The sequence below is a fragment of the Indicator indicator genome, chromosome 14 (genome assembly GCF_027791375.1).
Source record: "Indicator indicator isolate 239-I01 chromosome 14, UM_Iind_1.1, whole genome shotgun sequence".
Classification (NCBI taxonomy): Eukaryota; Metazoa; Chordata; class Aves; order Piciformes; family Indicatoridae; genus Indicator; species Indicator indicator.
The window spans coordinates 17,279,275-17,307,063 of record NC_072023.1 but is presented as its reverse complement, the minus strand read 5'-3'; the positions used below and the strand labels follow the sequence as shown (position 1 = coordinate 17,307,063).

Below are 27,789 nucleotides of genomic sequence, written 5' to 3'. Positions count from 1 at the left end.
TCTCTTCATTGAGGCTCTTCATTGTTCTTTAGTATGAGTTCCTTAATGATACTACACATCACTGGAAGTGGTGTTGTAGGACATTATTGCTAGAAAAGAACAAATGAGAAAATAACTCATGTTTCTTGAATGGAAAAGAAGTTAAACTTTATTGCTAACTCAAGAAGCTGGGTTCTCAGCCTCTGAGTATTAAGAAGGTGTTTGCTTTAATGTTGTACTACATGATACCGATATGGCATATAATATGATATGATGATATGGAAGCAGAGGGAAAACCCAGTAGTGACTACAATAAATTGGAAAAAAACAGGAGTGGGAGAGAAAATCACCAAGAAGTAATATTCAGAAGTTCTTAGACAGAAGCATAGATCCTTTGCTATGGAAAGGTAGAAATTTGCTGTGTTCCTGATTGATGTGATGAAGAGGACTCTTCATTTATTCTCTTTATAATTGCCACCAACCTAATTGAAAATAAAACAGAATAAACAAATAAAACCAGACCAAAATAAAATAAACAAACGAAAACCCCCAACAAGCCAAGAAATAAAACCACCACCACCAAAAAGCCCCCAAAAAACAGCAAACACAACCACACAAAAGGAACAAATACATCAATCTGCAAAACAATAGACTTTATTTATCAGTGTCATAACTATTGTGTCTCCTGAGAGCATTAACAGAATTGACTGTGTTGCCTCTCTGTTTTCTCTCCTTTTTTTGTACCAAGGGAGTGTCTGTTTAAAGAATATTCCGAGAAGGAATTTCCCTGATAGATTTCACTGATTTGCTTTGAATTCTGGAAAAACAATAACGGAAAGCTCATCACTTGTGATTTTTCAAAACCTGGAGAGCAACCCCACAGCTAAGAATAGATTTAGTCTGTATCTACTGACACTTGTACTAGTTGGGCAAGATTGAAGTTTGAGTAGCACACTAACCTACCTTGACTGTCCACAGCAGAGCACTAAGCAAAATTGCATAGAGCAAGGCTTTGCCACAGAGTATGAGGTAAGTGAGCTTCAGAGAATTTCCATACCGCAAATAGGACTCTGCAAATCAAACATAATTTGTGTATTGAAGTATCATTGCCACAAAAGGTTAAATCTAATGTAGTTTTAATCAGATAAGAGCCCTTGAAGTCTTTAGCTAAGGAGCACAAAGGAACTAGAGTCAAATGGATGGCTCTGTGGACACAAGACAGCAAGGGCTGGGAAAAGACATTGTGATTTAAAGAACCAAAAGAGAAAGCAAGTCTAGGAAAGACACAGACCGGCTTTATGCTGAAAAAAAAAAAAAACTCAACGTGTCCTGGTTGGCAATGTTTAAACATTGTGTTGCCATACCTACTGAAAAACTAGGCTGTTATGTGAATTCCCTCTTAGCAAATTAAGCTGAATCACAGATTATCAATTTTATACACTTGTCAATGAGAGTGACCTTGAGAGTACTGCTGATGTATCAGGGAAGTTTCACATAGCCCAGAACAATATAGTATCTAGAACTTTGATTCTTGCAGATTTTTCACTCTTAAGGGATTGCAGTAGTTTTGAGACATCAGTCTTAAGATTCTTGAAGCATTAAGTAAGTTGATGAAAAACAAGACTATGTAAATATGAATACAAGGAGGAAGGAAACCTAATTTTTAATATAGATATTACAGTTCAGAGGGGAATGTGACTTGTAAAATGAGACATATTCTGAAATTCGTACTGAGAAACAGTCAGAATTCTGGAATCTGAATCTTGATATTATAAACACTAAATGTGACTGGTTTTTTTCATGGCTGACCAAGCAACTTCCTAACAGAAGGTAGTATTAAGGACTGGAAGAGATGACAAAAAGAGCTAATTACATTCCACAATAAGATTCCACAATTTCTTGTTATTTCTAAAGGGAATTGTAAAAAAGAGGTAGAAAACCAAAACATAGCTACATGCAGCATGCAATTAAAATACTCTCAAAGTATTTTTTTTTCTTAAACCTAACATACAAGTTACTTAGATGAGGAAGTGGAAGTTATTATATTTATTATACTTATTTTATTCTGTATAATAAAACACACCTTGTACTTGGTATCAGTAAAAATGGAAATAAAAAACATACAGGTATTTTGTACCTGGGAGAAGACACACATACCTTCCGTGAGTGTACAACCTGAAAAAAAATGAACTAAAAGTCACTTTTGTCTTCGATGCAAACAGAACACCAATTTTAGAAGTTTTGTTTTCAATACACTATCTGACTCATTTTACTATACCACATCATCTATTATACTATATATTTTACAATATTGGGATTTCTCAGTGAAATTCTGAAGAAACCTTTTAAAAACTACAGATACATCATGATACAGATATAGAGGTCCAGGAATACGGAGGGACATACATATTTACATACATGTTTGTGTCATAACCACACCCCATGTGGAAGCTGGATAGAGATGTGTTTCACATTGTAGCCCACACCCTTTTGGTTTGTGATTTCTAGTTTGTAAAGCGTGGTGATACACGATTTTTACTCACCAGCATCACCGTAGATGAATTTGCGTGCTGATCCCAGGGTTCCATTCTTGAAAAACGTGGCAATGCACTCAAAATTATTCAAAGGGTTGAACCACTCATAGGCTGAGATCCTCAATCGGCTGGTCAGTGAGTAGGTACTTCCATTCTGTGTGGAAAACTCATCTGTTCCAACCCCTTCTGTCCTTTCAGCACCATTCACCTTCCAGACCAAATTCATGTAATCAGGGTAGAACCCAGAGGCCAGGCATACCAGAGTGGCCTTCTTCTTCTGTTGGATCTCTTGCTTTGATGGGGAAAATATGGCCAGAGCTGGAGGTATGATCTCATCATTCTTCCCTGAAACACAAAGCAATGTGGCCCAGAGCCTCCATTATTGTCTTCAGTCAGAAAGCTTTTGAAACTGTTCTGCATTTGTGCTGTGCGACTCCTGATACACCTGGCCTTTTAACCAATGTCTTTTAGGTAATTATTATCTGTTAGATATGTAGACCCCAGAAGACTGAAAGCATTTGTCTGCACTCATTGCACAGATACATAAAAGGTCCAGCTGCAGAAATCTCTAGCATTTTCTCTGTCAAAAGAATAGGAAAGCTGAAAATAGGCTTGTGATGGTTTGAAACTGTCTTTTTAATTTTTTTCTTGCAAAGTTCAAAACAGAAAAGTGAAAGAATGTAAATAAGTCACTATTGGGTGTAAGAAAGCAAAATAACGATTGTTATTCTTCCATTGGATAGATAGAAATGTTTAAGAACCATTACCCAAAACAAAGTAGGCACTCTGCACATTCTGCGTTCGGCAGTGGGGGCAGTTGCTGGGCTGTCTGGCTGCTGTTTCTTCTTCTCTTCTGGCTGAAGATAACACGTACTGACCTTGGCAGCTAAGTTAACAACTTTCTGCTTAACTAACTCTGCTTCTCTGTCCAGGGGGGTCTGTGGGGAAGCTCCTGGGAGAGGGAGGCCCCTTCGGGAGGGTCCCCTTGGGGGGAAGCAAAGGGAGCTTGGTTGTGCTTTTCTGTTGATTGTATATATTTGTAAATGTTGTGAATTTTGTATATTTGTACATATTCATTGCATTTCATTGTAGATTTTAGACTCTGCTTGTAAATACAGCTTTTCATTTGCTTCCAGACTGGGCTAGCCTGGTTATTGTCGGTAGGGGGGGGAATTTCAGCTCACACCGACACAAGGCTGAACAGACAAGTAGGCAGAAAAGTACCCAACAGTGCCTGCATTTGGAATATTGTACTAATAAATAAGAGTCTGTGTTATAAGACGTAAGCATCTTCCACAGACTGTATTACATGCCTGGAAATGTAATAAGACATGATGGGTATTGCAGTGTTCAGAATTATACCTCTTTGTGTCAACTGGTTTGGGCCCACACCCCACCCCTAAGAGGTGACTTGAAAGGAAGGAGTTAATCTTTCTCACTATCTGAAGTGAAGAACACGCCACGTAGGTAAGCTGAATCTAGCTAGGACAAGTTTTGCTTCAGGTGTTAAGTTGCTCAACAACTTTTTTGAAATGATGAAATATCTCTCCCTGTTACTTATTATTTAGGTTATTCTAACTATGAGAAGCCCTCATCCCGGATTACGCATCTTCCCAAAATGATGCAAGATTCTATACACTCACAACCAAAAGTTGTTCCCTGTCCTAAAGTGTTTTAGTATCTACATATAAGACTAAAGGCAATAGACTTCTACAGTCAAAAGTATATACAAGACAACATTGAGATGTTACTCAGAAGCTAAGCAGTGACCCTAAAAGCCATTGTCTTTTTTTTTTTTTTTTAGTATGTCTTTTTTCCTCATCTAGCATGATAAACCCACCAGGTCTGCAGAGTGCAATACAAACAGAAATGCAGTAGAACTATGGAGTGAAAGGGACAACTTTTGTCTTTTTTTTTTTTTTATATATATAATGTGAAGGCACTTGTAGATGTTCCTTCCTTTCTAGAGTGGAGAGAATTAGCAGAAACCTGTATCTTGCAAAGATATTGACCTGTAAGTCCTAGTGTTTGCTTTCAGCTTTTAGCTTTAATCATGATAGTCAATGGTTACTCTACAAAGATCACTTGGGGTGCCTCTATGAAAATGTGTGAGCTTATACAGAAGAGGAAACTGGATAATAGAAGTAGCTCCTTAGAAGGTTTGGCACTGCTCTGTTTTCCTTCCCATGGTTATGAGGAGAAGTTGATCACTCTCACTGCTCTCTTCAAGCACTTGGCTTTATGAAGTTTTTACCTATCTTAGAAGTTTTGCTGACATAAACTCAAATTGCTAATGAGTAAAGAAAAGGAAACAGGGAGAACATAAAAGAAAACTAAGAGAGATTTGTCAGACATATATATATATTGGTGGTATATATATATATATATATACACACACACACACCACCAAGAGGAAGGCAAGTGAAAAAAGGCAGACAGAAAGAACAATAAAACTACTGGAAAGACAAAGAAAACCACTGAATGAACATGCTTAAACTAGAATAATGAAACTGGTACAAAGACAAGTAGAAACAATCAGAAAAATTGTATCAACAGCCCATTCTGTTCTGATCTGCCACAGCATTCATGGCAGACACTGGCACAAACTCACACATTCTCTGTCACACATTCTTCACCCACCTAAGTGAAAATGTATTACAATTCTTCCATTCCCATCATGACAAGGTCAGTTTCATGATTTCTTGTTATCTTTCACTCCTACTCTCATTTTAAAATCAAACTTAAAATCAAACTTATTAATTTGGATATAAGTGATATTGAATCTTTTCCTTGGAGGAGAGAAGGCAAAGAAAGTAACTGGGTAAAAAGAGAAATAATGAAGAAAATCCATGGGGGAAAAAAAATAGAGTCTTTTTGGATAATCAGAAGTTGTGAAAAGGGCTGTAGAGGAAGCCAGCGTACCAAAGCACCTTTAAAAAGCCTGCCTAACAGCTACAGACATGAGAGCAAAGTACCAGCAGGAATATTCATTCCCTGCCCGATTCATCAGACACAAGAATCCACAGTCTACCTCTGAGATACTCTGTTGATTGTTGCACAGGTGTGTTCTTGGAGAACAGAAGGAAACAGAATTATTTCTTCCTTTCTCCCTTCACGAAGTTCCCAGTAAAGGACAAAGGCAACAGACACAAAATTTGCACTTTCAAACCCTGCACTTCCATATTAGCACGTCTCACTTTACTAAGCAACCAATAAAGCACTAATCCTGCCTTCATGACTATTCTATTGTTAATTAAGAATGCTCCTGCCCCTAAACCAGTATCACACATATCACAAAGATCAGAACTCTGTCTTACCTAGGACTGTGAGTTTTGTCCCACTGCCAAAGTTCAGTCTTTCATTATTCACACTGCTTTGAAGCTGCAGAAAAACCTCTCCTCTCCTCTCAGTCCTCTGAGCCAAAGCTGCTGACTAACCCTCCCCTCATATATTACCAGCAAAAGAAGAAACACAAAGTACATTAATTTATGATCCCCTAAGAACCAGTGAAAAGTCTGTAGGAGAACACCACCACCCCTAAGCAGGTGAGATCAATCTCAGAAATACCTCTTTTGCTTCAGGCTTAGGTGAATTGGTTGTTGCAGCTGTCACCATTTCTTTAGAGGGTATTTATCTTTTTATCTTGGAGCACTGTTAGAAAATATTTCCCACATGCAGACAGACTAATTTTCTCTGCGTATTTTCAATTAAACAGCCTAATTTCCTTAATTTCTTCCTTTCTTCTCTTATGAAATAAATGTCTTTGTTTGTTTGTTTTACTTACAAAATAGTTTGTAATATGTAACACAGCATCCTAGACAACTGTCCCCATGGTAGCAGTTCCTAAACATCCCTCCCTTTCTTCTTCCCTGGAATGAATTCTCTGCTTTTATTCTGTTTGTTCTCTTAGCCATGATTATTAAAGCTAGCTGTATAAATTACTATGGTCGATGAGGGACCAGCTCAGGTACCTCAGATTCACACTGGATTTAAAAAAAAAATGCTGATTATTGATTTTTTTTTTTAATAAGGATTGAATTTTGTCACTTGTAATAATTTTACTCTGCAGTGAAACAGTGTGATACAAAAGCCTGAGGCATCAATTCTTCCACGAGCAATACAATGAGAGGAAGAGACCACTGTCACTTAGCAAAGTCTTAGGAGCAGTCTTGTGTTCCCCTAACTTTGGAGAGACCATTCTGACAAATCTGTTTTGTGGAAAGAAACTTGCTTTGGAGAGTTTTTTTCTGTAAGAACAAGGATCTAAACAGCTGCAGAGAGCTGCTAGTGTTGCTTGTGATAAAATTGAGCATTTATATGTGGCTTCCCTTTTTCAACTCAATTTGTCTTCCCCAGTTATCTAAGATAATACATACTTGTGTGTAGACACAAAGTAATTTGTTTTCTAGACCTGTCCAAAGTGTAAATGTAACTCAGCTCTTTCCAGAGCTGAGGATAAGTCAGCCTTTCACTGACTTGTCCTAATGTACACTTCTGCTTGGGGGAAATAGTGTCTTTTGCAGATGTCATTTTACTAAGGGAATGTACTTATGATATGTACATATTTTTTTAAGGCATTCCTCATCCCAATTCTTTCTATGGACAACTTTTTATTCACTGAAAATACATTAATTCAGCTCTCCAAAATCAACTGTGTGTCCCTGCCTAAGGTACTAAACTTAGTCTATTCTCCAAAAGAGATTGGGTTACTAGCGCTTCAGGAAAACACCAGTTTAGTAAAGAAAGGGAGAATAAGGTTGAAATGAAGTTCTCCAAAGAGAAAACCTGGGATTTGAAGTGATCTCTAAAAGAAAAAATAAAAAAAATTCTTACCTATTACTGTAAGTTTGGTGCCACTGCCGAAAACGAGATTGTTCACCATGACAAAGTGCTGCATCAGAAGTTAGCAAAGGGATGCGCTGCAGTTGACTTTGGTGAACAGAAGCTTAATCAGTGTTCATTGTATCTGTAATCCAAATGGTCCCTCAGTCTCTCTCTGAAGGTCTTTCATAGAAAACCAGCTTGAAATCTCATTGCATTATCTGTAGCATTTATTAAAGTGTTTCCCAGAGTTTTTTGATACTTTTTTTTATTGCCTGCATTTCACCTCAAGCTGTTTTACAACTTTTCTCTGGTCTCCACATTACCGCATCGATATTATGTGCAATTCTACTTGGAAGATGTGAAAACCATTCCGATGTTCCCAAAGCAGTAGAGGCTGCCATTGTCTAGAAATACAATTTCTTTACAACTAGAGAGTCTTGTCAGTCTTGTCCTCTAAACATTGTGAAGACTTCATTTCTGTAAGCTGTGGTTAATAACCAAATAATATTTTCTTTGTGGTTGTCACAGTCATGTGCTTTTTCATATAGGTCATTTGCCTTTGTGGCACTGAACTAAACTAAATCATAGAATCACAGAATTGCCTAGATTGGAAAATACCTTTAGGATCATTGAGTCCAACCATTAGCCTAATACTGGCAAGTCCTTGCTTAAACCATATCCCTAAGCACAACATCTACATGACTCTCAAATACTTCCAGGGATGGGGACTCCACTACCTCCCTGGGCAAGCCATTCCAATGCCTGATTACCCTTTCAAAGAAGAAATTCTTCCTAACATCCAACCTAAACTTCCCTTAGTGCAATTTGAGGCCATTTCCTCTTGTTCTATAACTTGTTACTTGGTTGAACAGACTGACCCCCACCTTTCTACAATCTTCTTCAATGTAGTTGTGGAGAGCAATGAGGTCTCCCCTGAGCCTCCTTTTCTCCAGGCTAAACAATCACGGCTCTCTCAACTGTCCCTCTTAATACTTCTTCTCTAGATCCTTCACCATTTTATTGCCCTCCTTTGGACATACTCCAGCACCTCAATGTCCTTCTTATAGTGAGGGCCCCAAAACTGAACACAGTATTAGAGATGCAGCCTCACCAGTGCTGAGTACAGCTTATCACATCCCTAGTCCTGCTGGTCACACTATTCCTGATACAGGCCAGGATGCCACTGGCCCTCTTGGCCACCTAGACACACTGCTGGCTCATGTTCAGCCAGCTATCAGTCAACACCCCCAGGTCCCTCTCTGCTGAGCAGTTTTCCAGCCACTCCTCTCCATGCCTGTAGTGATGCGGGGGTCGTTGTGGCCCAAGTACAGAACCCAGCACCTGGCCTTACTGGAACTCATATGACTGTTTTTAGCCCACGGATCCAGCCTGGCCCTCTGCAAAGCATCCTTACCCTTGAGCAGATCAACACTTCCACCCAGCTTGGTGTCATCCTGTTCTGGTTTAGGACTCAGCTGCTGGTGGAGTTCCAACAGACCACTTACACAAGCAAGCCTCCCACACACAGATCAAGAGCAGAAGGTACACAAAAAGCCCTGTGGGTGGAGACAAGGAGAGTTTAATAGAATAATACAATGTACAATAACGTGCAAACGGGGAAAGCCAGCAAAAACAATCAGCAAACAAGCCAGCAAGTGGAAAAGGGCAGCATCCAAGCCAACAGAGAGCAAAGCAGAAAACACCAACACCCCAAGCCAGAAGCTGGAAGAAGCCCTCAGAAACAGAAAGCATCTCATGCCACAGTCTGAACTCCAAGCCCCACCATACTTTGCCCCAGCCAGCCCTTTCCTACAGTGGGCATGATGTCTGTATGGTATTAAATACTTGTCAGCTGATTCAGCCACCTGAACCCATGACACAGCCACAAACTTACTAAGGGAGCACTCAATCCCCAACCCAGATCATCAACAAAAATGTTAAACAGGACTGGCCCCAGTCTTGGGGGAACATCACTTGTGACTGGCTGCCAACTGGACTTATCTCCACTCCCCACCACTCTTTGGTCCTGGCTGCCCAGCCTGTTTTTCACGTAGTGAAGAGCTTCAACACATTTTATGTAGTGCCTCAAAGTGAGACCTGCTACTTGTCAGAATTCCTTTTCTAACACTTCTATCACCTTAACAAAGAACTATTTTGTGGTCTATTGCAAACATTATCACATCAGAAAGAAACTGATTCTCTGCTTCACACACTCTGGTAGGTCTTAGGTGCATCTGCAGTCAATCTGGTTAGCAGAAAATTATTTCAGTGTTTTCTAGAGAAGCCAGACTTGGTTCTCAGACAATGAAAACAAATCCTAGCATTATAGATCTGTCAAGAAAAAACAAGACAGAACATGACTGCTGTGCTGCAGAATTCTCTGTAGCTGTCTGAGCACTCCCACGAGGCTTATGCCCATAGAGGTTTTTGTAAAGACTTCCTGGAGAATGTATCATTGTGTACCCCCTGTCCCCACAACGTTACAACCTCATACAAAAACAATCCCACTCATGGTTCTCTCCTGCTTTTGTCACCCAGTCACCATGAGAGATTGCCACAGGCCACATCCTTCCTCTGTCATTGCTGGTATTGTGTGACAGTCCCATGACAGTCTATCTGTTAACCCTGAATTTATAATCCTGGCATTTTTTCCCAATATATAAAAGTAATTTTAAAAAATGTTATTAACTGCTTTTAAATGCAGTTATTTTTGACTTGGTAACTTCACAAGGGTGTTCATGCTGCTTTCCTCCCTGCTTCTTTACTTCTGTCTTAGAGTGATAAACAGACTTCGAGCCCACAGGAACTGGTTTGCATTGAGAGCAACTTGCTTTACACAGACCAGTGTTTCTGGTTACAGCCTGGCCTGGATGTCCTCCTTGGTCTGTGCTGCACTTGTCACAATTGCTCTGAAAGAGAAGGAAGTAGGATGCTGGATTCTGAATTTTGTATTCCTCTGACTGCCCTCTTACAGGAAGCAGAAGTACAGGCTTCTCCCAAGTGCCTGTGACCATGAGTATGAAAAGGTTTCATCTAAAGTAAAAATGTGCCTTCCTTTTGGAAATTGTCTGAAGAGGGTAAGGACTGGTGGTGACTGGTAGCAGGATACTTTTATCACCCTCTTTTACATATAACGAATTGGAGACACAGAACTGTATCTTTTTCCCCTCATAGGTTTGTCCAGGTATGATGCAGCTCCCAAGAGGGAAAGATCTATGCCAGTGAGACAGTGTGTGCCAGCACAAACTGAAGCAATCCAGGGAAAGAGGCATGTGAACAAACAGCCCATCTCAGCCTAATCTTCTTACATTACAGGTCAACACATAGTCAGCAACAGAAGTAAACATTTTGTTTCTATTGCTCTTTAATGGTTTTGCTTCAGTCTGTCTTTATATTAACCAAAAAAAAAAAAAAAAGGCAGCAGAGGACAATCCTTTGAAATTATCTAATTCCACTAGGAAAATCACAAATTATGTTTTCTTGTTTTCAGATATCACAGAAGGATCCATAATTTCTGCTATGGCCTGTTCAGCTGGGAATCACCCTTAGTGTCCCAGGGAAGGGAATGAGAAACATCAATTAACCTGGAACATTTAGGACTAAGACACAGGTCTACAGAAGTCAAGATACTGAACAGGTGATCTCAGGTGTTCCTCTGTTCTACAACAGCAAAACTGTGTGCTTAAGTCATTAACTATGGGAACAGCTACAGACATTTATCTTTGATTAAATTGAATTGTGTTTAGAAATACGCTTAGGATTTTGTTTTTCTGGCCCTGCATAAATAATGCTAATAGTGGGATATTATTTGCCTGCCTTGGTCTTAGTTTACCTCTGATTTCAGCACTGTTTATTCAGGGTCTAAGACTATTCTACTAAAATTAATTTAAGATTATTCTTTCTCCTGCTCCAGTATACAGCTTCATTAATGTCCTTACTGTCACTAACAGACTCTCTTCCATGTAGTGTTTTAAAACCAAGCAAATCACCTCTGTATTAATGTTGAAGGAATGTTATAATGTGATGCTGACTTCTCCTCAGAGCTTGTTCATAAAACAATTTCCAGGATATGCCAGCAGAGACCAGCCTTGTCCCACTTTATCCCTCTGTAACCTGTCAAAAGAAAAGGCATTGCAGCCCAGGAATTCAAATGAGTGAAAGGGAGATTAAGAGAGGAAAGATGCTCATTTGGTTTTTATTTCCATGTCATAGAAGGCTTTGTGGTTAAATTGTGTAAAACTTTAGACATTCCTTGAAGGAAGAAAATAAGATGAAAAGGAACTTATGGGTTGAGATAAAAGCAGTTTGATAAAGAAAAGCAGAGACTGCATGCAGAAGCAAAAGAAAACCAATATACTTCTCTACTTCCCACCTGCAAACAATGTTCAGCAGCTTCCTGTGAAGGAGTGCCTTGGTGCATGCAGCTGTTGCTCCAGCAGACAAATACTTTAATAACAAATGTCCCCTCTCCTCCTCCTTTCCCATAGATTTTTATTGCTGAGCATGACATCATATGGTATGGAATATCCCTTTGGTCAGACTGGGTCAGCTGTTCTGTTTTTCCCAACTTCTTGCCCACCCCCAGCCTGCTGGCCTTTGAAGCAGGGTGAGATGAGTGGGCAGACTGGGAGAGACAGCCATGATGCTGTGCAAGCTCTGCTAAGCTGTACCTGAAACATCAGTGTGTTATCAACAGCTTTCTAGCTACAAATGCAAAGCACAGCACTATGAGAGCTGCAGTGGAGAAAGTTAACTCAAACCCAGCTAGATCCAACACACATCCATATGCTGTGATGCTATGCTATACACTTAAAGGTATGTGTATTTCCTTACATTCATTTCCCTTCTCTTCCAGTCTGTGCTTACTCAAGCTGCTTGTTAGGTGGTATTGATTTGCATGCAAGTTGTTCCACTGAAGAACAATATTATTTCCCAAGTGTTCATCTTCTGCTCCCAAACCCATGTCTGTACTGGATGATGAACACAAGGTTCTCTGTACTGTCATTCCTGCATAAGAAAAACATGGACTTCAGAGCTGGAATAGAGAATTTTGCAGAATATCAGGATATCAATGACCTCTAGAGACCCCTGTAGTTTTCTACTACCACCTGGAAACTGCACAGCTGTGATCAGTCAATAGCCAGCTCATTAATTTGAGAAATCTTGAAGGCTACTGATAAGTTTGCTTCCACAGAGCATTAAAATTGCATTTGGCACTCTGAACTAAAAAATGCTGAGGAGAGAAGAAGTAGAAAAGGATCCTTCCTCTGTCCCTAGAGCTGATAAACCTTAATTTCCATTTTTATGCAAGAGATCTGAGCTAGGACTATTATGATTTTTAGGAACTGGTAATTCATGAAAAGAGGATAAAAGCAAATCTGAAAAAAAGTCACCCAGAAGTCTCTCCCATAGCTGTCACCATGGTGTTTACATTCCTTAATGATTCCAACATTAACTACTTCTCCTAAAATTTTCACAGGGATTTTGGATCACCAGTCATGTCTCTATATAAGATTGGAGGCTGAAGAGAATAAGGAACTTACTGTGTCTCTGCTATGTGACAGACAATGCTTTCTCAGTGCTTCCTGCTGTGTGTTTATAGTCTGATACTAACAGCAAGTAGATCAGGGACCTGGGAGTGTTCTAAGGAGCCGATGAATGCTCCCTGGGAACAATGAATGGTTTGTTGCACCCATCACTGAGCAGCTTCTGGAGTCAAAAGAATGTTGGCTACCACCATGTGCAAGGAGTGATGTACGAAATTCTTTCAGAAATGTCTTTGGAGGACTGGGGTAGAACTGGGATGCAACTAGATTTGTCCTCCTCCGCTGCAGCTGCCAGGGTGAGATTACAATGAACACGAGTTTCTGTCATGCATCCATATTTCCCTAGCCTTCAAAGAAAAGGTAAGTCCTAGGTTTGTATCAGTGTGAGCTGAAATTCCCCCCACACCAACAATAACCAGGCTAGCTCAGACTGGAAGCAAATGAAGGCTGTATTCACAAGCAATGAATATGTACAAATATACACAATTCATAACCATTTACAAATATATACAATCAACAGAAAACCACAACCAAGCTGCCTTTGCTTCCCCCCCAAAGGGGCCTTTCCCAAGGGGCCTCTCTCCCAGGGGCCTCCTCCCCCCAGAGCCTCCTGGCAGAAAGCAGAGTTAGTTAAAAGCAAAGTAGCTGTTACCTTAGCTCGCCAAGGTCAGTGTGTTATCTTCAGCCAGAAGAGAAGAAGCAGCAGCAGCCAGACAGCCCAGCAAGTTGCCCTGACTGCCCCAACTGCCCCTACTTTGTTTTGAGTAGTGGTTCTTAAACATTTCTATTTATCCAATGAAAGTGTTTTGAACAATCATTATTTTGCTTTCTTACACCCAATAGTGACTTATTTACACTCTTTAGCTTTCTCTGCTTGAACTTTGCAAAGAAAAATGAAAAAGTTTCAAACCATCACATAGGTTATATGATAAAAACAGGAACACAGACAGGGAATGACAAGTGGGAGAACTCTATTAATACCCTGCCCTCATTTTCCCCAGGCCCGCCACTGAAAAGCAACTAGTTCATCAAAAGCTCATCTCTGCAAGCAATGAAGACAGAGGCAGGATGGGAGGCAGTTTCTGCCTTCAGCTGCCCCTCAAATGGGAGCACCAGGTGATGGCACCTTTGTGTGGTTTTCTTTCTCTGCCCCTGCTGTGAAGAGGTGCCTTAGTGCAGCTCAGAACTATATGCTCTTCTGTGGCAGGAAAGAGAGACATCCTTCAATTAAGCAGTGTGTGGAGCAGGTGAACAAAAAGTGGTACAGGGTACACTTGATTGTAAAGCTGCCAAGGGGCTAACCCTTCCACAGTAGAAGGTATACCAGGTCCCACCTATATCCATTCCATCCTTTCTATGTCCATAATCAGAGGCTGGATTCTCCCCCCACACCAGTCATTCTCTCCTTGGGCATATCTACTTTTGGGTTGGTGATCACAATGTAGCACAACCTTGAATTCTTCTGTTTTGTACTTTTTTCTTGGTCTTATGGTGGAGTCCATGGGGAACTGGTGGCCCAGAACATGGCTGTGCTTCTGTAGTACCAATCTGCAGTCTTTCACAAGCCCTATCAGTGGTGCCTCAATTCTTAATGCTGATCTATGGGTTGGCATTTGTAAAAGTTCTTGTCTTTGAAACTACATGCTGCTGCACTGCTTTGTCTGTCCCCCTTCCCTCCGAAAAACCTCCTGGTTCTATTCCCCCACATCTTCCTTGTTTTACTTCTGCTCTCCCTCTGCTCCTCTCCAATCTGTCTCACTCACTTTTTTCAGCTCCCATCTCTCACTCAGGCAAGGCAGAGATTTTTTTCATAGTGCACAACCCCCTCACTGTACTGTGTGATCACTTGCAGCACAGAAATATGTGGCTTCATCCTTGGATGTCACGTTCTTGATTGTCATCACAAAGTGATCATTATCGTCTCTGCTTATCTTAAACCTGGTCTCACTGTAGCCTTCCTCATATGAGTTCTGCATCCATGTAGAAGTACTGACTAATAACTTCATACTGTCTCTTGGAGGCTGCTGGTACCAGAACATGTAAGAAAGCCTGGTATAACTCTGGTAGCAGGAAATGTCCACAGTGTCTCCAGCTCTCTTAAGGGTTTGCTCTGGCCACTGTAGGATGAGACTTCCAACCCCAGGACCTGTATAAGTGAAGGAGAAAAAGAGAGAAAAGGAGGTGAAGAAGTACAGATGATAGCCAAAAAGGGTTCTTTAACTCACATCAGCCCTGCATGGCCTGAAGGAGAGCCATGCTGCAGATGGATCTATCTCACCAGATAAAAGAACAAGCAAAACAGCCAGCATGGCCCATTAGCTGTCCCAGAACAGTGTGTTACTGCTCATTGTGAATTAAGAGAGAAGAGACTAGAGACTGATGCTCCTCCCCTTGTTCTGATTTTCACATCAGGATGGGGCAGAGAACAAAGAATTTGTCCACCTTTGATGTGAGCCATGAAAGGCAAAGCTAAGTGTTCATATGGCTGTAAGTTTTGCTTTAGCCTTGCCACAAGATGGGCAGTGTTCTGAGATCCTGACAAAAATCTGGAATTGCTTGCAGACCAGTCCATTGCTGGATGAATTTTGGACTTTCTGTCATTCCATCATTATATGTGTGTGAGTATTGGATCCCAGCTAAGAAAATGGGGATGCTGACTGCATAGATTATTTTTTGGACAGATTTACACCTGTGACCATCTTTCCAGAAGAGTTTATTCCAGTAAATGCAAATAGATACTGTTTCATTCTGGAGAGACATTCTTAATTCCTGAAAGATGATACCTCACAACTTAGAACTTATTTTAGACAGAGGCAAAGGTGATAGACCAGGATAGCAGGAGGAACAAAAAGTGACAATTAATCACATCTTCATTTCTTCAGTTTTCCAGTCCAGACAGCATATTCCCTGCAGTTTAACCTTCCTGAGACCTCTAATTCACTTTTGGATTACAAAAGGCAAGGCATCTCTGCCAGCCTGTTTTCCTGAAAGCAAAAGCCAGTGGCCTAGCAACCTTGGCCACGAGTTCCTTCAGGGCTCATGGAAGCATCTGCTCTGACCCCATGGACTGGTACATAATCAGGTTCCTTTTTTTGTTGTTTTTGTTTGGTTGGTTGGTTGGTTGGTTGGTTTTTGTTTGTTTGGGGGGGTTTGTTGTGTTTTGTTTTGTTGATATCCCCCCTCCTGTATTTTTCTGAAGCTCTGGAGAGATTCGTATCTTCCTTTGATCTTCATATACCTGTAGAAAAGGCATGTCGGTCTGTGAGTTGGTGGTATTGTACTTCCTCTAGCTCTAAGGCTGAGTTCCTAAGGTTATACATGATTCAGAGCAGTGTGAATCTCAAAGATGTGGGTAGTAAAGGTTCCCTATCTCACTTTTTTAAGAAAACAGAAATGACCTGAGAGGATATAGCTCCTTCCCGGACAGGAAAGAAAAGATATTCTGTATGATGTATAAAGGTTTTGTATGATCTGCAGTGTCCTGGGCACTTAGCACATGATAAATAGGCTTTTGACAATGGCTACAGTTTTGTCCCTGCCAGTTCTTGCTACTGAAGGTTTTCTCAGGAGAAATTATTTCTTAGTCATGTTCCAGAAAGGCTGACCCCCATGCTGGACATCCTACAGATTCAGTGACTTGTCAGGAAAATGTAGACAATACAGACTAGAGATTTTTATTATCTTTCATATATTTTTTCACTTTTCTTTGAATTTTTGTGCTGCTTTGAAAGTCAATAGAGCAGTTTGGCAAAATTTACCTTCACATTCATTTATGGGTTTGACACAGATTTTCTTTTGATGCATAATTTTTAGCCTTTACTCCTCACAACTTATTCTTTTTATCTTCCATGGGAGTCTTGTCTTGATTCTGCTTGTTCACCATCTGAATTTATTGACATTTTGCCCTTTCCCTTTACTACTAGGATGCTACACCTTGAGACACTTCTGTGGGCCATGCTGAGTCTGTTCCATGGGGCACCGCTGCTGTGATGAATTTCTTCAAGTGACCCCAACATGTCTTGTGCATGGAGACACTACAGGATTTTTAGTTTATTGTCTGTTATGCTGGACCTGTTAAAAACCTTCTCTTCTAGTGGTAACCAGACTTCAACTCCTGAAGAGAGAACCTATGTCATAGATGTGATGAGAAATGAAACAAACTGGGAATTAATCCTAAGATTTTGCTGTTTAAGAACTCTAAGACAAGGCAAAATGATTTGTGCTGGGCTGTACATTCTCATCTAGTCACATCCATTAGAATGGATTGCTAATCCCAGGATGAAGATTTTTATACAGAGTAAATTTTGTGTCTTAGGAAACACAAAATCATCGTACACTGTCTGGAAAGAAGGAAGTCTCTGGAACATGTAACTCAGGACCTCTAGTGTGTCTCTCAGGAACTGCCTATCATGTTGCTACCATCTGAAGAGTAGCTAGACTGAGAGCCTTTTTGGTTTTTATTTTGAAATGCCTAGGGTGTGACGGAAGGTTTGCACAGCTGTGAACAGCTCCAGGGTCAGAAGCTTTGTAGAATGTAACAGCTGCTCCAAAGCAGGACAGTCTTGGGAAGAGAGTATCACCAAGCTCTGTGAGAAGTACAAGGGCTATCCTGAGAAACTCTCCCACTTGATGCTCCTGGGCAGCTTTCTCTCTGCCAGCCCATAGTTTTTCCAGGTTTCCCCTTCCCATGATCTTGCATCAGCCTGGACAGATTTATTTACTGTATCTGAGTTCAGTGATGATACAGCTGACTGAAACACTTGGACTAGGAGCATGGACTTCTAGAAAGACCAGCTGCCTCTGCTTGTCCTTTGATAACATCTAACACAGGTGCCCCCCATTCACCAATCCTCCTCCCTTCTGTGCCCTTGGAGCTGCCAGCATTCTGAGGCATGAAATGAGAAACTTGTTTGCAGCTGGAGCATATCTCTTTTAAAGACCCTTAAAAACCCCTTACAGTGGGATGTTCAGCAGCACTGAGCAGAAGAGAGTATTTACATTTCATGTAGAGATTTGTTGTATTAAAAGAAAGAATGGAGGAGAGAAGGGGATGGGAGGAGGTGTTCCAATTACAACCTGAATGCAAAGGAGTCTGTTCATCCCTCACAGTTCTCACGGGAAGGCCTGAATAGCTGTTCTGAAACAGTCTGTCTGCTGGATGACCTCCAAGTTGCAAGAATGATGCAGACCAGCAACAACAGATCTTCCAAAGCCCAAAAATAATTCCAAAGGGAAGGCTGCCTTCTGAAATAATTTTAAAATAGCTCTCTATCCTAAGGAAGGTTTATGATTAACTGATATGCTATTTGTACTTTCTACCAGTGCCTGCTAATTGCCCACATTTGGATCTTTGAATTTTCCAGTGTGTACTTTTTGCCTGGAAAAAACCTTGGATGGGAGATAAGGCCGTTTCAGAAAGTGTATTTCTAGCAGCTCACACTTGCAGTCCACCACTCCAGGCTTGAGGTCGTGTGCAGACCATGAAGCACATACTGTTGCTGGCCTTTCTGGGTGTGGCTGGTGAGTATGTTTTTCACTCCTGTTGTTGCAGTGTGTAAGGAAGCTCATTTTCTGAGCAAACTCACAAGGTAGTGGGTGCTGCCAAAGTGAAATTCAGTTGCAGCTTGCACAAGTTCTAAGGCAGAGCCTACAACCTCTTTTGACTGCTGCCTGTTGATCACCACTCGTGTCACAGAAAGAGGAATGAATCCCTTCCCAGGGGTTTCTGATGCAGGACTGCTGAAACATGGCCATAGCCTCAAAAAACCAGACTGCCTCTCTCTTAAGGACTCTGAAATACAAAGATAATGCCCAGGCCCAGAAAGTCCTGGAGCTGCTGTAAATGTGTGAGCTGAGGGCGAGCGTGCCGAGGAAATGCCACTGCAGACCTGTGTTGTACCTGCACTCGGTCCCCTATCGACCGCTACTGCGGGCAGCATCCTGGCACAGACGCCCTGGGACTAGCAGCCAGTGCTTGAGATGCAGGTGTGTGAGACCCATCTGCTTCTAACCCTGATGGCATTGTTTTAGGGAGCAGCAAATGAGTGTCCGTTAGACTTCCCCACCACTGCTACTCTGAGTCTTTGTGGAAGCAGAGCCTACAAGTGAGGTGCTTCAGTCAGGCACAGGGGCACAGGATTCCTTATGCCAGATGCTGACATGTGCCTCTTCTTCTCTCCCAGTTGCCTATCCCATCAGCGGTGATGATGATGATGATGATGACAAGATCGTGGGAGGCTACACCTGTGCAAAGAACTCTGTTCCCTATCAGGTGTCCCTGAATTCTGGGTATCACTTCTGTGGAGGTTCTCTCATCAGCAGCCAGTGGGTCCTCTCAGCTGCTCACTGCTACAAGTCGTGAGTGGAATAAAATTTCTGCTTCCATAGCCTGCTTCTTTCTTCCAGTTCCCTGCCAGCAGGTATTCCGAGCTTTGAGATCCAGATACGTAAGTGACTCCGGCGTGACAGGGGACAACCAAGGAATGGGTGGCTCATTCAGGAAGCTGGGCTGAGGCATCTGAAGGGCTTTTCCACTCCTGCAAGTGTTTCTGTGCATGCAGAGCACTTTCTGAAATGGCAATGTGATAATCTCATAGCCAGGTATGGGCTGTGGCACTACTCTTGGTAAAAGATAGTCAGTGCAGAACAGGAAGACAAATGTGGTCAAGGTAAAGGCAGTTTGCCCTTTTCCAGAATGCTTGAGTAAAGCACTGTTATGTGTTCCACCTGCAGCTGCTACAACAGCAGTGGTGAAGGGAGTGCCTATGGTGGCAGGGAGCTTGCCCATGCCCTGTCAGGAGCAGTAATGGATGTGGCCATTCCTTCTCTTCTGCAGTCGTATCCAGGTGCAGCTCGGCAAAAACAACTTGGCAGCCACGGAGTCCACTCAGCAGTTCATTAATTCAGCTAAAGTCATCCAGAACCCCCGCTACAGCAGCTGGACTCTGGACAATGACATCATGCTCATCAAGCTTGCCACACCAGCCAAGCTGAACAGAGCTGTCCAGACAGTTCCTCTGCCTACTAGCTGTGTGACAGCAGGCACCACATGCCTGATCTCTGGCTGGGGCAACACACTCAGCAGCGGCAGTGAGTAGCCTCTGGGAATGTACAGCATCATGAGGGCCCTGGAGACACTCTAGGGCCTCACAATTAAGTCCAAGCAGTACAGCCTAAGCACAGAGAAGTGCTGTGGGACAGAGAGTTTGGGGTGATCCATTTGTGTAGGGCAGTATTCATTTACCTGCTTTAAAGACAAGCTTTTGCAAAGTCCTTCCTCTTGTTTGGTGTTCCAAACCTGGACTCACTCGAGTCATCCATGCTCCGTTCAACAGCAGCCTCTTGCTGCCACAACTTCTGTGGCCTGGCACAGGTAGCTGCACAGTGCCAAGCACTCAACTAAGATCCACAGGGCTGTCGGTTCTCCGCCAACGAGGTCCAAGTCCACAACTGGATCTAAAATTCCTGCAGGACAGTTCCATTCTCTCACACCAGTTGTCAGAGGTCTGGCTGGCGACTGGTGTCTAATGCACTGATGACAATTAAGCCTGTGCTGCAGGGGATGGTGGTTTTCCTGAGGCCCTCGGTTCCTCCCAGCATCTGTGCCACAAGAGTAGCTCTTAGCTCTGTGCTTGCCAATCGATAGTTTTCCAGGTATCTGAAAAATTCACATAGCTGCAGGGTAGGACAGGGCATTGTCCTATGGCAGAAGCTGTTCCATCTAAACAAAAGGAATCCATGCTGTGATGCCAGTTCAGAGAACAAAAGACCACTCAAACTGCATGTTTAGTGATTATGTTTCTGCCAGTAAACTGGAAGATGTCATCAACCACCTCTCCTCCTTTTCTTGTAGGTAACTTCCCAGATGACTTGCAGTGCCTGAAGGCTCCTGTACTCTCTGCAAGTGCCTGCTCCCAAGCCTACCCTGGGCAAATCACAGACAACATGATATGTGTCGGATTCCTGGAGGGAGGAAAAGACTCCTGCCAGGTAAAACATCTGCCTCTCCTTTCCCATAGCTTTCTCTCCTGTCTTTTGCCAGTAGAGGAGCCATCCTATTGGAGAATCCACTAATACTCTCTGCAGCTGAATGTTGTTTTTATGATCAACAGGGGAGACTTCAGGTGAGAGCTGCTTCTTGAGTGAGGCTAGGTTTTTCCCCTCAGTTAGCCATTGGCCCTTTTCTGAGGAAGCAAATACCTCTGCCCTAAATCTCCACAAGCAGACTATGCCACCTCTTGCCCCTTAGGCTATTTGAAAAGGGATTGGAGTGCTGCACTAGAGAGTCAATAGTAATTCCAAGAACTTTAGAGCTTAGGATGCAAATGTTCATTCTGGAGTCACTGAGAAATGAAGAGCCAGTATTCCAAGATTCATCCAGTCTGGAAAAGGAGCACACCTGGCAATTGTTCTTCATTTCACATGAGTGTGTCCCCACAGAGCTCTTTGGTAGAATAATGTTTAAGATGCACATCCACACGCTAAGTGTCTGCCAAGACTGCATCCATCAGAACCAGGCACCTTACTCGTCCTTAGCTGTGGTGCACTGGGAGCTCAAGTGAGGTACGGAAGCATCAGGCATAGAGTGGCAATCAGAAATTAATTTTTGTACAATTTGTGTGTAGGAAAAGCACAGTGGAGCTCCCTTGAATTTCTGCAGTGTTCTTGCTCATCACTTACACTGATACCATTTGCTGAATATCCTCATTCTTCATGTGCACAGGGCGATTCTGGCGGTCCAGTAGTCTGCAACGGACAGCTCCAGGGCATTGTTTCCTGGGGTATTGGATGTGCAAGGGAAGGCTACCCTGGGGTTTACACCAAGGTCTGCAATTATGTCTCCTGGATCGAATCAACTATTGCTGCCAACTGAGACACTCTCACTCTGTGACCTCCTTTTCCTCCTCCTCATTTTTTTCCATTGCAGGACAGGACATGGCAAGACTATAAAAAAATAAAATCTTCAGACACAACTTATTTGTGCAGCATATCTCTGGGTACCTCCATAGGGTGAGATACAGAGGACAGAGGGAGGGAATGTCACTCTGGGCAAAATATTTAATATTTGTAGTGCCTCTCAGCTGGCAGGATTTTGGACCATTTTGCAGACATTTCCGTCAGACACATGCAGCCATTTCTGGAGCAGAACATCTTTGCTGTTTATCAGCATGTAGTTAGGGGCTACAAAACTGCTTAAAGCAGCTGAGAGAGTCTGCAGGCAGCACACTCCTGCTGTAGAAAACAGCAGGCAGCCACACAAGCGCTCACCATTGCCCCCACTCCCACTCTCAAAGGTATGACTGAAGAGTCCCTAGTGGAACCTCCTCAAAAGCTCTTCTTGGTGAACGGCACAACCTCTTGCTAGAGCTTGCTCTCTTCTTGTACTTATGCCACTGAGGCTGTTGTCTACACCATTCTACTCAGTTAACTGCTTGTGTTGGGACTGCCCGGTTATCCTGAAAGATTCAAAAGGACATGGATATTCCTGGCTTCTGCTTTTAACTCCTCCTGACCCCATCTAGCACTGAAATTGGAAGTCCATGCAAAAGGTGATAAAGTTGCCAGTGGGATGTGTAGGTAGGTATCTCCTAACACTGTTGAGATAGGCCCAATGTACAAACAGGGTCAGACCGTAGCTCTGTGTCCTATTGCTCTGGAAGCATTGGATGAATCCCTTCTCAGTATTTGCCCTTTCCAGAAAAAGCCCTGAGCTCTAGCCCAGCGTCCTTCCCTTCAGTGTGTTTCCATCAGGAGACAGAATTCTTATTTGAGAGCGTTAACAGACACAGATTCCCTGACCTGTGATGCCCTGACCTGTGATGCCCTGACCTGTGATGCCCTGACCTGTGATGCCCTGACCATGTATCCTTCTCTGACTACTGTAAGTTGGGGGTGGTTGATATCTTTGCCTGGTATGTTAGGAGAAAGGAGAGAAAAAATTTGGAGGACAAAGGAGAGCATATGATGAAGAAATAATGAGATGAAAATAGGGTCAAAGAAATACTATCATTAGTGCATTCTGAAATATGGCAGACAGGAACGTTGAGAAGAACAGTCTGGAATCAGCCTCAGTCCTCTGTCACTTTCTCTCACAAATCATTAAGGCCTCCAGTGGGTAAAGAAGAATTCCATTTCCCAGATTTTAGGCCATTCCTGATTTTCAGATTGATGGAATATCCTCATAGGACTTCCCCTCTTACATGGTTAGAGCATCACTAATGCCTGCAGTGGACTGTGCCATGAAAAGAGGTAGCTTACAAAGTTGTTTTCTCCTCTGTGTTGTCTAAAAAGAGCAACAGACATGTGCAGAGTTCATCTGACACCATCTCTCACCATCACTTCTTCATATGCACTCTGATGAAATACTGGCTAGATAAGTGGGGAGTAAGGTGTGTGACCAAAGTGCCAGGCTCCAAGGGTTGTAACCAGCACATGAAGTCCAGCTGGAGGCTGGTCACAAGAGGTGTAGCACAGGGCTGAGTTGTTAATGCTATGTTACTGATTTGCCAATAGTATGTAACGTGCTTGTTAAGGACCTGCAAAATGGGACAGAGCACCCCCAGCAGGCAATGCAAAACTGGGAAGACTGCTATCATCCAGAGGGACCTCAACTAGATGGGTAAATGAACTGATAAGAGTTTTGTGAAGCTCAACAGATTGGACAAAAACAGGCATGTTTTAAAAATATGCTTAAACATAAGAAACCAGGAGAGAAATAGGTGAGAGAGAGGACACAGGAGAAAGGGACAGAATGAGTAGAGCAGTAAAGTGAAAGGAAATCTATGGAAAGAAGAGAAATGAGGCTAGGCAGTGTATATAGGTAAAAAGGGTCAAAAGGTGTTTCTGAGGTGGGATAGAATAGGAAAAAAATTAGAGCCAAGTGGAAGAGAAACAGACTGTACCAGCTCTTACTTTATGCAGGCAGGGCTGGAGGGCAAGAGCAGAAATTTGGTACTGTCAAATACGGGGTTGTGCATGTGCTATGGCCAGATCCCTGTCTGCATGGAAAGGTTTGTGCTGTGCTGCTCTGGCTTTGCAGTCACTGTGTGTCTTGCTCAGCACAGAAGTATGTGCCAGAGTCATTGAGTAGGGCATGATCTATCTTCATAGATAAGCGGCTGCCCTTCGTCCCGCTGCTCTGGATGCGGTTTCTGAATTCCTTCTCAATCTCTGCTGTGCCACCTTCCATTGAGTATACAACCAACTGCAGGGTGGCATCCTTCCCCATGGGCAATTTATACCAGTACATGGTCAAGAATGCATTTGTCTTTTGGGAGCAGTCCAGAGTCACAGAGTCTCCCACTCGGACAACCATGTCTGGCGATTGAAGTGCCTGGCCTGCAAAGAGAAGGGAAGCAATGGGAGGAGTGAAATATGTTGAAAGGGGCATGAAAGCACTTCTTTGAAGCATGATATGGGATAGGGTGGCTAATGATATCAGCAAGCTATGGGACAGTGTTCCATTTCTCTGAGAGAGACATGCATGAGAAATAAAACTCCACAAACCAGCTTCAAATAAAACAGAAAATTTGTTGGGAAAATAATTCCTTTAGTACTCTCATCTGAAATATTAAGATGGGTTTAAAAAGAAAAACCAAAAAAACCTAATTTTGTAGATCTGTAGAATTTTCAGACTAAAGAGGTGGAGGAAAAGATCATCTTGTTCATTGCCCATCCTCTTCCTGGAAGTCTTGGGGAATGGGGCACTGCCAGCAACTGGCTAGACAGCTGAGGGAGCTGCAGCAACTCCAGTGCAGCTGTTCAAGTGGAAGGGAAACTTGCTTACCAACAGGCACCAGGATGGTCATAAGGAACCACTGGAGAACCATGGAGAAAGGCCACCTCCTTCCAGCAACCTGCCCGTGGTGATGACACAGGCAGGAAGATTCATGAAGAGGAGAGGTTGAGCAAGAGAGATGTCTCTTGTGGACAGGTGGGCAGGGCAATGAGTGAGAGCAGCTGGCTGGCTGAGAACAGTGGGGAGTGGCATCTGCATGCAGGCATCAAGTGCACGCATCCTGCTCCACCAACTTCCTGCTGTATGTATGTGTGGGTGTGTATATGGGCAGGAGGCAAAGTGTTATCACAGGAGCATGATGGGGCTGCCTGAGTGCGTGCACAGCACAGAGGCACCAAATGAAGGGAAGAGAAAGAGAACTCAGAAATGCATGTTTGTGTCTGTGCTGAGTCTCCCCTCTAGACACCCTCACGCTCAGAGACTCCCTGCTCTGCAAGCTGCCATGTGGAATCTTCTCAGCTTATCCCAGTGCCCCTCATTATGCTGCCCAGGTATGGGAAACACTGCTGACTGCTCATCCTGGTGTCTGTTTGTATCATGGGAGAGAGGATTTCTGTGACTGCTCTTCTTTTCCTCCAAAGGGAGATCTCAAGGAGAGAAAAGGCTACCTTTGGCTCGGTACTGGGTCTACCTCTAGGGAGACTTCACCGTGCAGCAAGTTTACCATGGGACGTGATGGTACAGACTTAGCCTTCTCCAGAAGAGAAGAGCTGACTGCTCATCTCCCTTTTGCAGAATTCTGCACAGGAGCAGAAGGATGAGAATGGACAGAGCTGGAAAAAACATCTGTCTTCTCTGCATGAGGCACAGCCTTGTTCACCAACCCAAGGCTGGGGGTAATCACTGCAGGCAGGAAGTAAGGCTCCCAGTTTGTGTACCCTGGTTCTGTGCATCAGAGGCCAGATGGAGCCTCTGCATGCCTGTGCCCATGCTGTGGGCCCAGCAACATGTGGCAGGGGAAGGTTAACCCATAAAAGAGAGCAAGTGCCTGACTGCTGAAAGTTGTCATGGGCTTTGCAGTGAAGATGTTCCCCTGTAAGAATATAATGTAATGAGTTAAATGAAGGAGGAAAGGGGCAGCAAGGAGAGAAGGCCGGGCAAGAGGATGGAGGGAAGGCTAGAAAGCAGAGGAGGTAATGAGTGGAAAGGAATCATCTTGCCTCATGCAGCATTTGTGAGGAAAAAAGCAGGTCCCTTTTGTGCAGGGAGAGGTTTGCGCTCAGCTCTCTCAGCAGCCCAGCCACTGTGCCTCATTCTCCGCACAGTAATAGGTGCCAGAGTCATTGAGGAAGGCATGCTCTATCAAGAGCTCTATCCTGTCTCCTTGTATCTCGCTGCTCTTGAAATGGCTTTTGAAATTCTCCTCAACATCTGCTTTAACACCCTCTAGTGCAGAAGCCACTATGATCAGCCTGGAGTCCTTCCCCAAAGGCATCTTGTACCAGTACATAGCTGTGCTGGAGGATTTCTTCTTGGAACAGCTCAGATTCACCGACTGGTCTTGTCGTATCACTGTGTCTGGGGACTGTTCCAGAGCCAGTGCTGGAATGGAAAAGGAGAAATGCTGGGAAGAAGTTAAAAATGGAAAAAACTTGAACTAGGCACTGTGTGGTAGAGGAGAGACTTAGAGGCAACACGACAGGCTGGGGAGCAGTGGAGGGAATGGCACAGCTCTTCAGATCAGCAGGTGAACTTACAATCCATCTTCAATAGGCAGGAAACATTCCCAGGCAGTTTCTGTCCAAAAAAAGCATCCAGGAGACTGTGCACAGAAGCAAAACCAGGCAGCCGTCGCAGGAGGGTTCAGGGATTCCTGCCCACCTCATTCATTGCCCAGCCTGGGCACTGAATGTTTTGGGGAACAGAGCGCTGCCAGCAACTGGGTACACAGGTGGGACAACAGCAGTGGACTCGATGTAGGTATGCAGGGGTGGGATGGATTCACTTACCTATAGGGGCCAGTATGGCCACAAAGAACCAGCTAGGAACCATGGGGGAAAAGCCCCTCTTCTTTCAGGGACCCACCTTCTGTAGTTGCCCAGAGACACATAAAGAGGAAGTATTAAGTGAGGGTGAAACATACTGGGGCTGGGCAGGACATGAAATGTGCAAAAGCATTGGCTGGCTGGGAACATGTGGGGATGATGCACACAATCACAGGAGGGTAAAAACCCTGCAGAGATGGGGGTGGAGGTACAGGGAGAGGATGAGTGGATTGCATGGCCAGAACTGTGCTGAGGTTGCATGGGAGTGTGTGCAAGGCAGAGTAATGCTGAAAGAAAGATCCCTGCTTCATTCTGAAGACCCTGGAAAATGAGCTGGAAAATGAGGGATGAAGAACACACACAGGTCCCTTGCAATTCCCCATGCATTTATGGTCTCTCCCATGGCTCATTCTTACACATACCACACCCCCCTCTCCCCCAAGCTGTGTGAGGGGTCTTCTTCTCTGTGCACAGAAATTGACATAAGTGGGAGGCAGGACAAGGAAAGACACTAAAACAGCACAAGCATTCTGCCTGCTGGCATGTCTTGTGTGTGGGGTGGTGCTGGAATGCAGCTGGTGAGAGCACTAGGGTCTTGAAAGCAGCTGTACAGTGTAAGTTCATTCATTCATGCTCTACCAGTGACACCCCTCTGCTGCTCTGCTCACAGCCTCACCAGATTCAGGCCCCTGGTATCCTCTACGCAGCACCTCAGGCATTGCTGCTCAGAAGGATGTTTAATGACCTTTTGAACAGGGCAAACTCAGCACAGGCTACCTGGGGAAACCAATGAGCATAGGGATCCACAGATGGAAGAGTGACAAGGATGAAAGGAACTCAGACAACAAAAGACAGAGGTCTTCAACGTGGTGAGCATTGCTGGCCACACTTTTCCCCTCCTCACAGGAGCTCTTGAACTCTGTGCCTGGATGTACGCCTAGCGTCAGGGAAGTATAAACAAGTGGAAGTGGGCTAGGATGCCTGCTGGTGCTTCCATATAATGATTCTGTGAAAGAGAAGGCAAATGGGATGTCACTGAATTCAGTGTTAGTATAAGGAAGAAAGGTTACTGAAAGGCATGAAAAAAACTGTACACAGGAGGCACTGAATCAGCAGGTGGAGAC

At 43.4% G+C, this 27,789-nt stretch overlaps 2 protein-coding genes across 2 annotated transcripts; one reads left to right on the top strand and one right to left on the bottom strand.

The window, feature by feature from the left end:
• Positions 1-431: 431 nt before the first annotated feature.
• LOC128971503 (T cell receptor beta chain MC.7.G5-like) lies at positions 432-26,672 on the bottom strand. The gene is made up of 8 exons (XM_054387083.1): positions 26,630-26,672; positions 23,926-24,220; positions 10,946-10,949; positions 7,347-7,404; positions 2,523-2,858; positions 2,137-2,154; positions 943-1,049; positions 432-461 (listed from the first exon to the last, which is right to left on the bottom strand). The coding sequence occupies exons 1-8, from the start codon at positions 26,670-26,672 to the stop codon at positions 432-434; spliced, it is 891 nt and encodes a 296-aa protein (XP_054243058.1).
• LOC128971458 (trypsin I-P38-like) lies at positions 18,364-21,755 on the top strand. Its single transcript, XM_054387021.1, has 5 exons — positions 18,364-18,403; positions 19,066-19,240; positions 19,719-19,972; positions 20,736-20,872; positions 21,606-21,755. Exons 1-5 carry the CDS (start codon positions 18,364-18,366, stop codon positions 21,753-21,755), a joined length of 756 nt encoding a protein of 251 aa, XP_054242996.1.
• Positions 26,673-27,789: the final 1,117 nt, after the last annotated feature.

What these genes read in the sequence shown, in the direction of transcription:
- LOC128971503 (XM_054387083.1), bottom strand. Translation starts at nt 26,672, where the DNA reads ATGGTTCCTAGCTGGTTCTTTGTGGCCATACTGGCCCCTATAG. An exon ending in GGCCATACTGGCCCCTATAG is followed by an intron (nt 24,221 to 26,629) that starts GTAAGTGAATCC and finishes TTCTCTTTGCAG; the next exon opens with GCCAGGCACTTCAATCGCCA. An exon ending in CTCTGCTGTGGACAGTCAAG is followed by an intron (nt 462 to 942) that starts GTAGGTTAGTGT and finishes ATTTTCAATTAG; the next exon opens with GTTGGTGGCAATTATAAAGA.
- LOC128971458 (XM_054387021.1), top strand. Translation starts at nt 18,364, where the DNA reads ATGAAGCACATACTGTTGCTGGCCTTTCTGGGTGTGGCTG. An exon ending in CAACACACTCAGCAGCGGCA is followed by an intron (nt 19,973 to 20,735) that starts GTGAGTAGCCTC and finishes CTTTTCTTGTAG; the next exon opens with GTAACTTCCCAGATGACTTG. An exon ending in GAGGAAAAGACTCCTGCCAG is followed by an intron (nt 20,873 to 21,605) that starts GTAAAACATCTG and finishes TCATGTGCACAG; the next exon opens with GGCGATTCTGGCGGTCCAGT.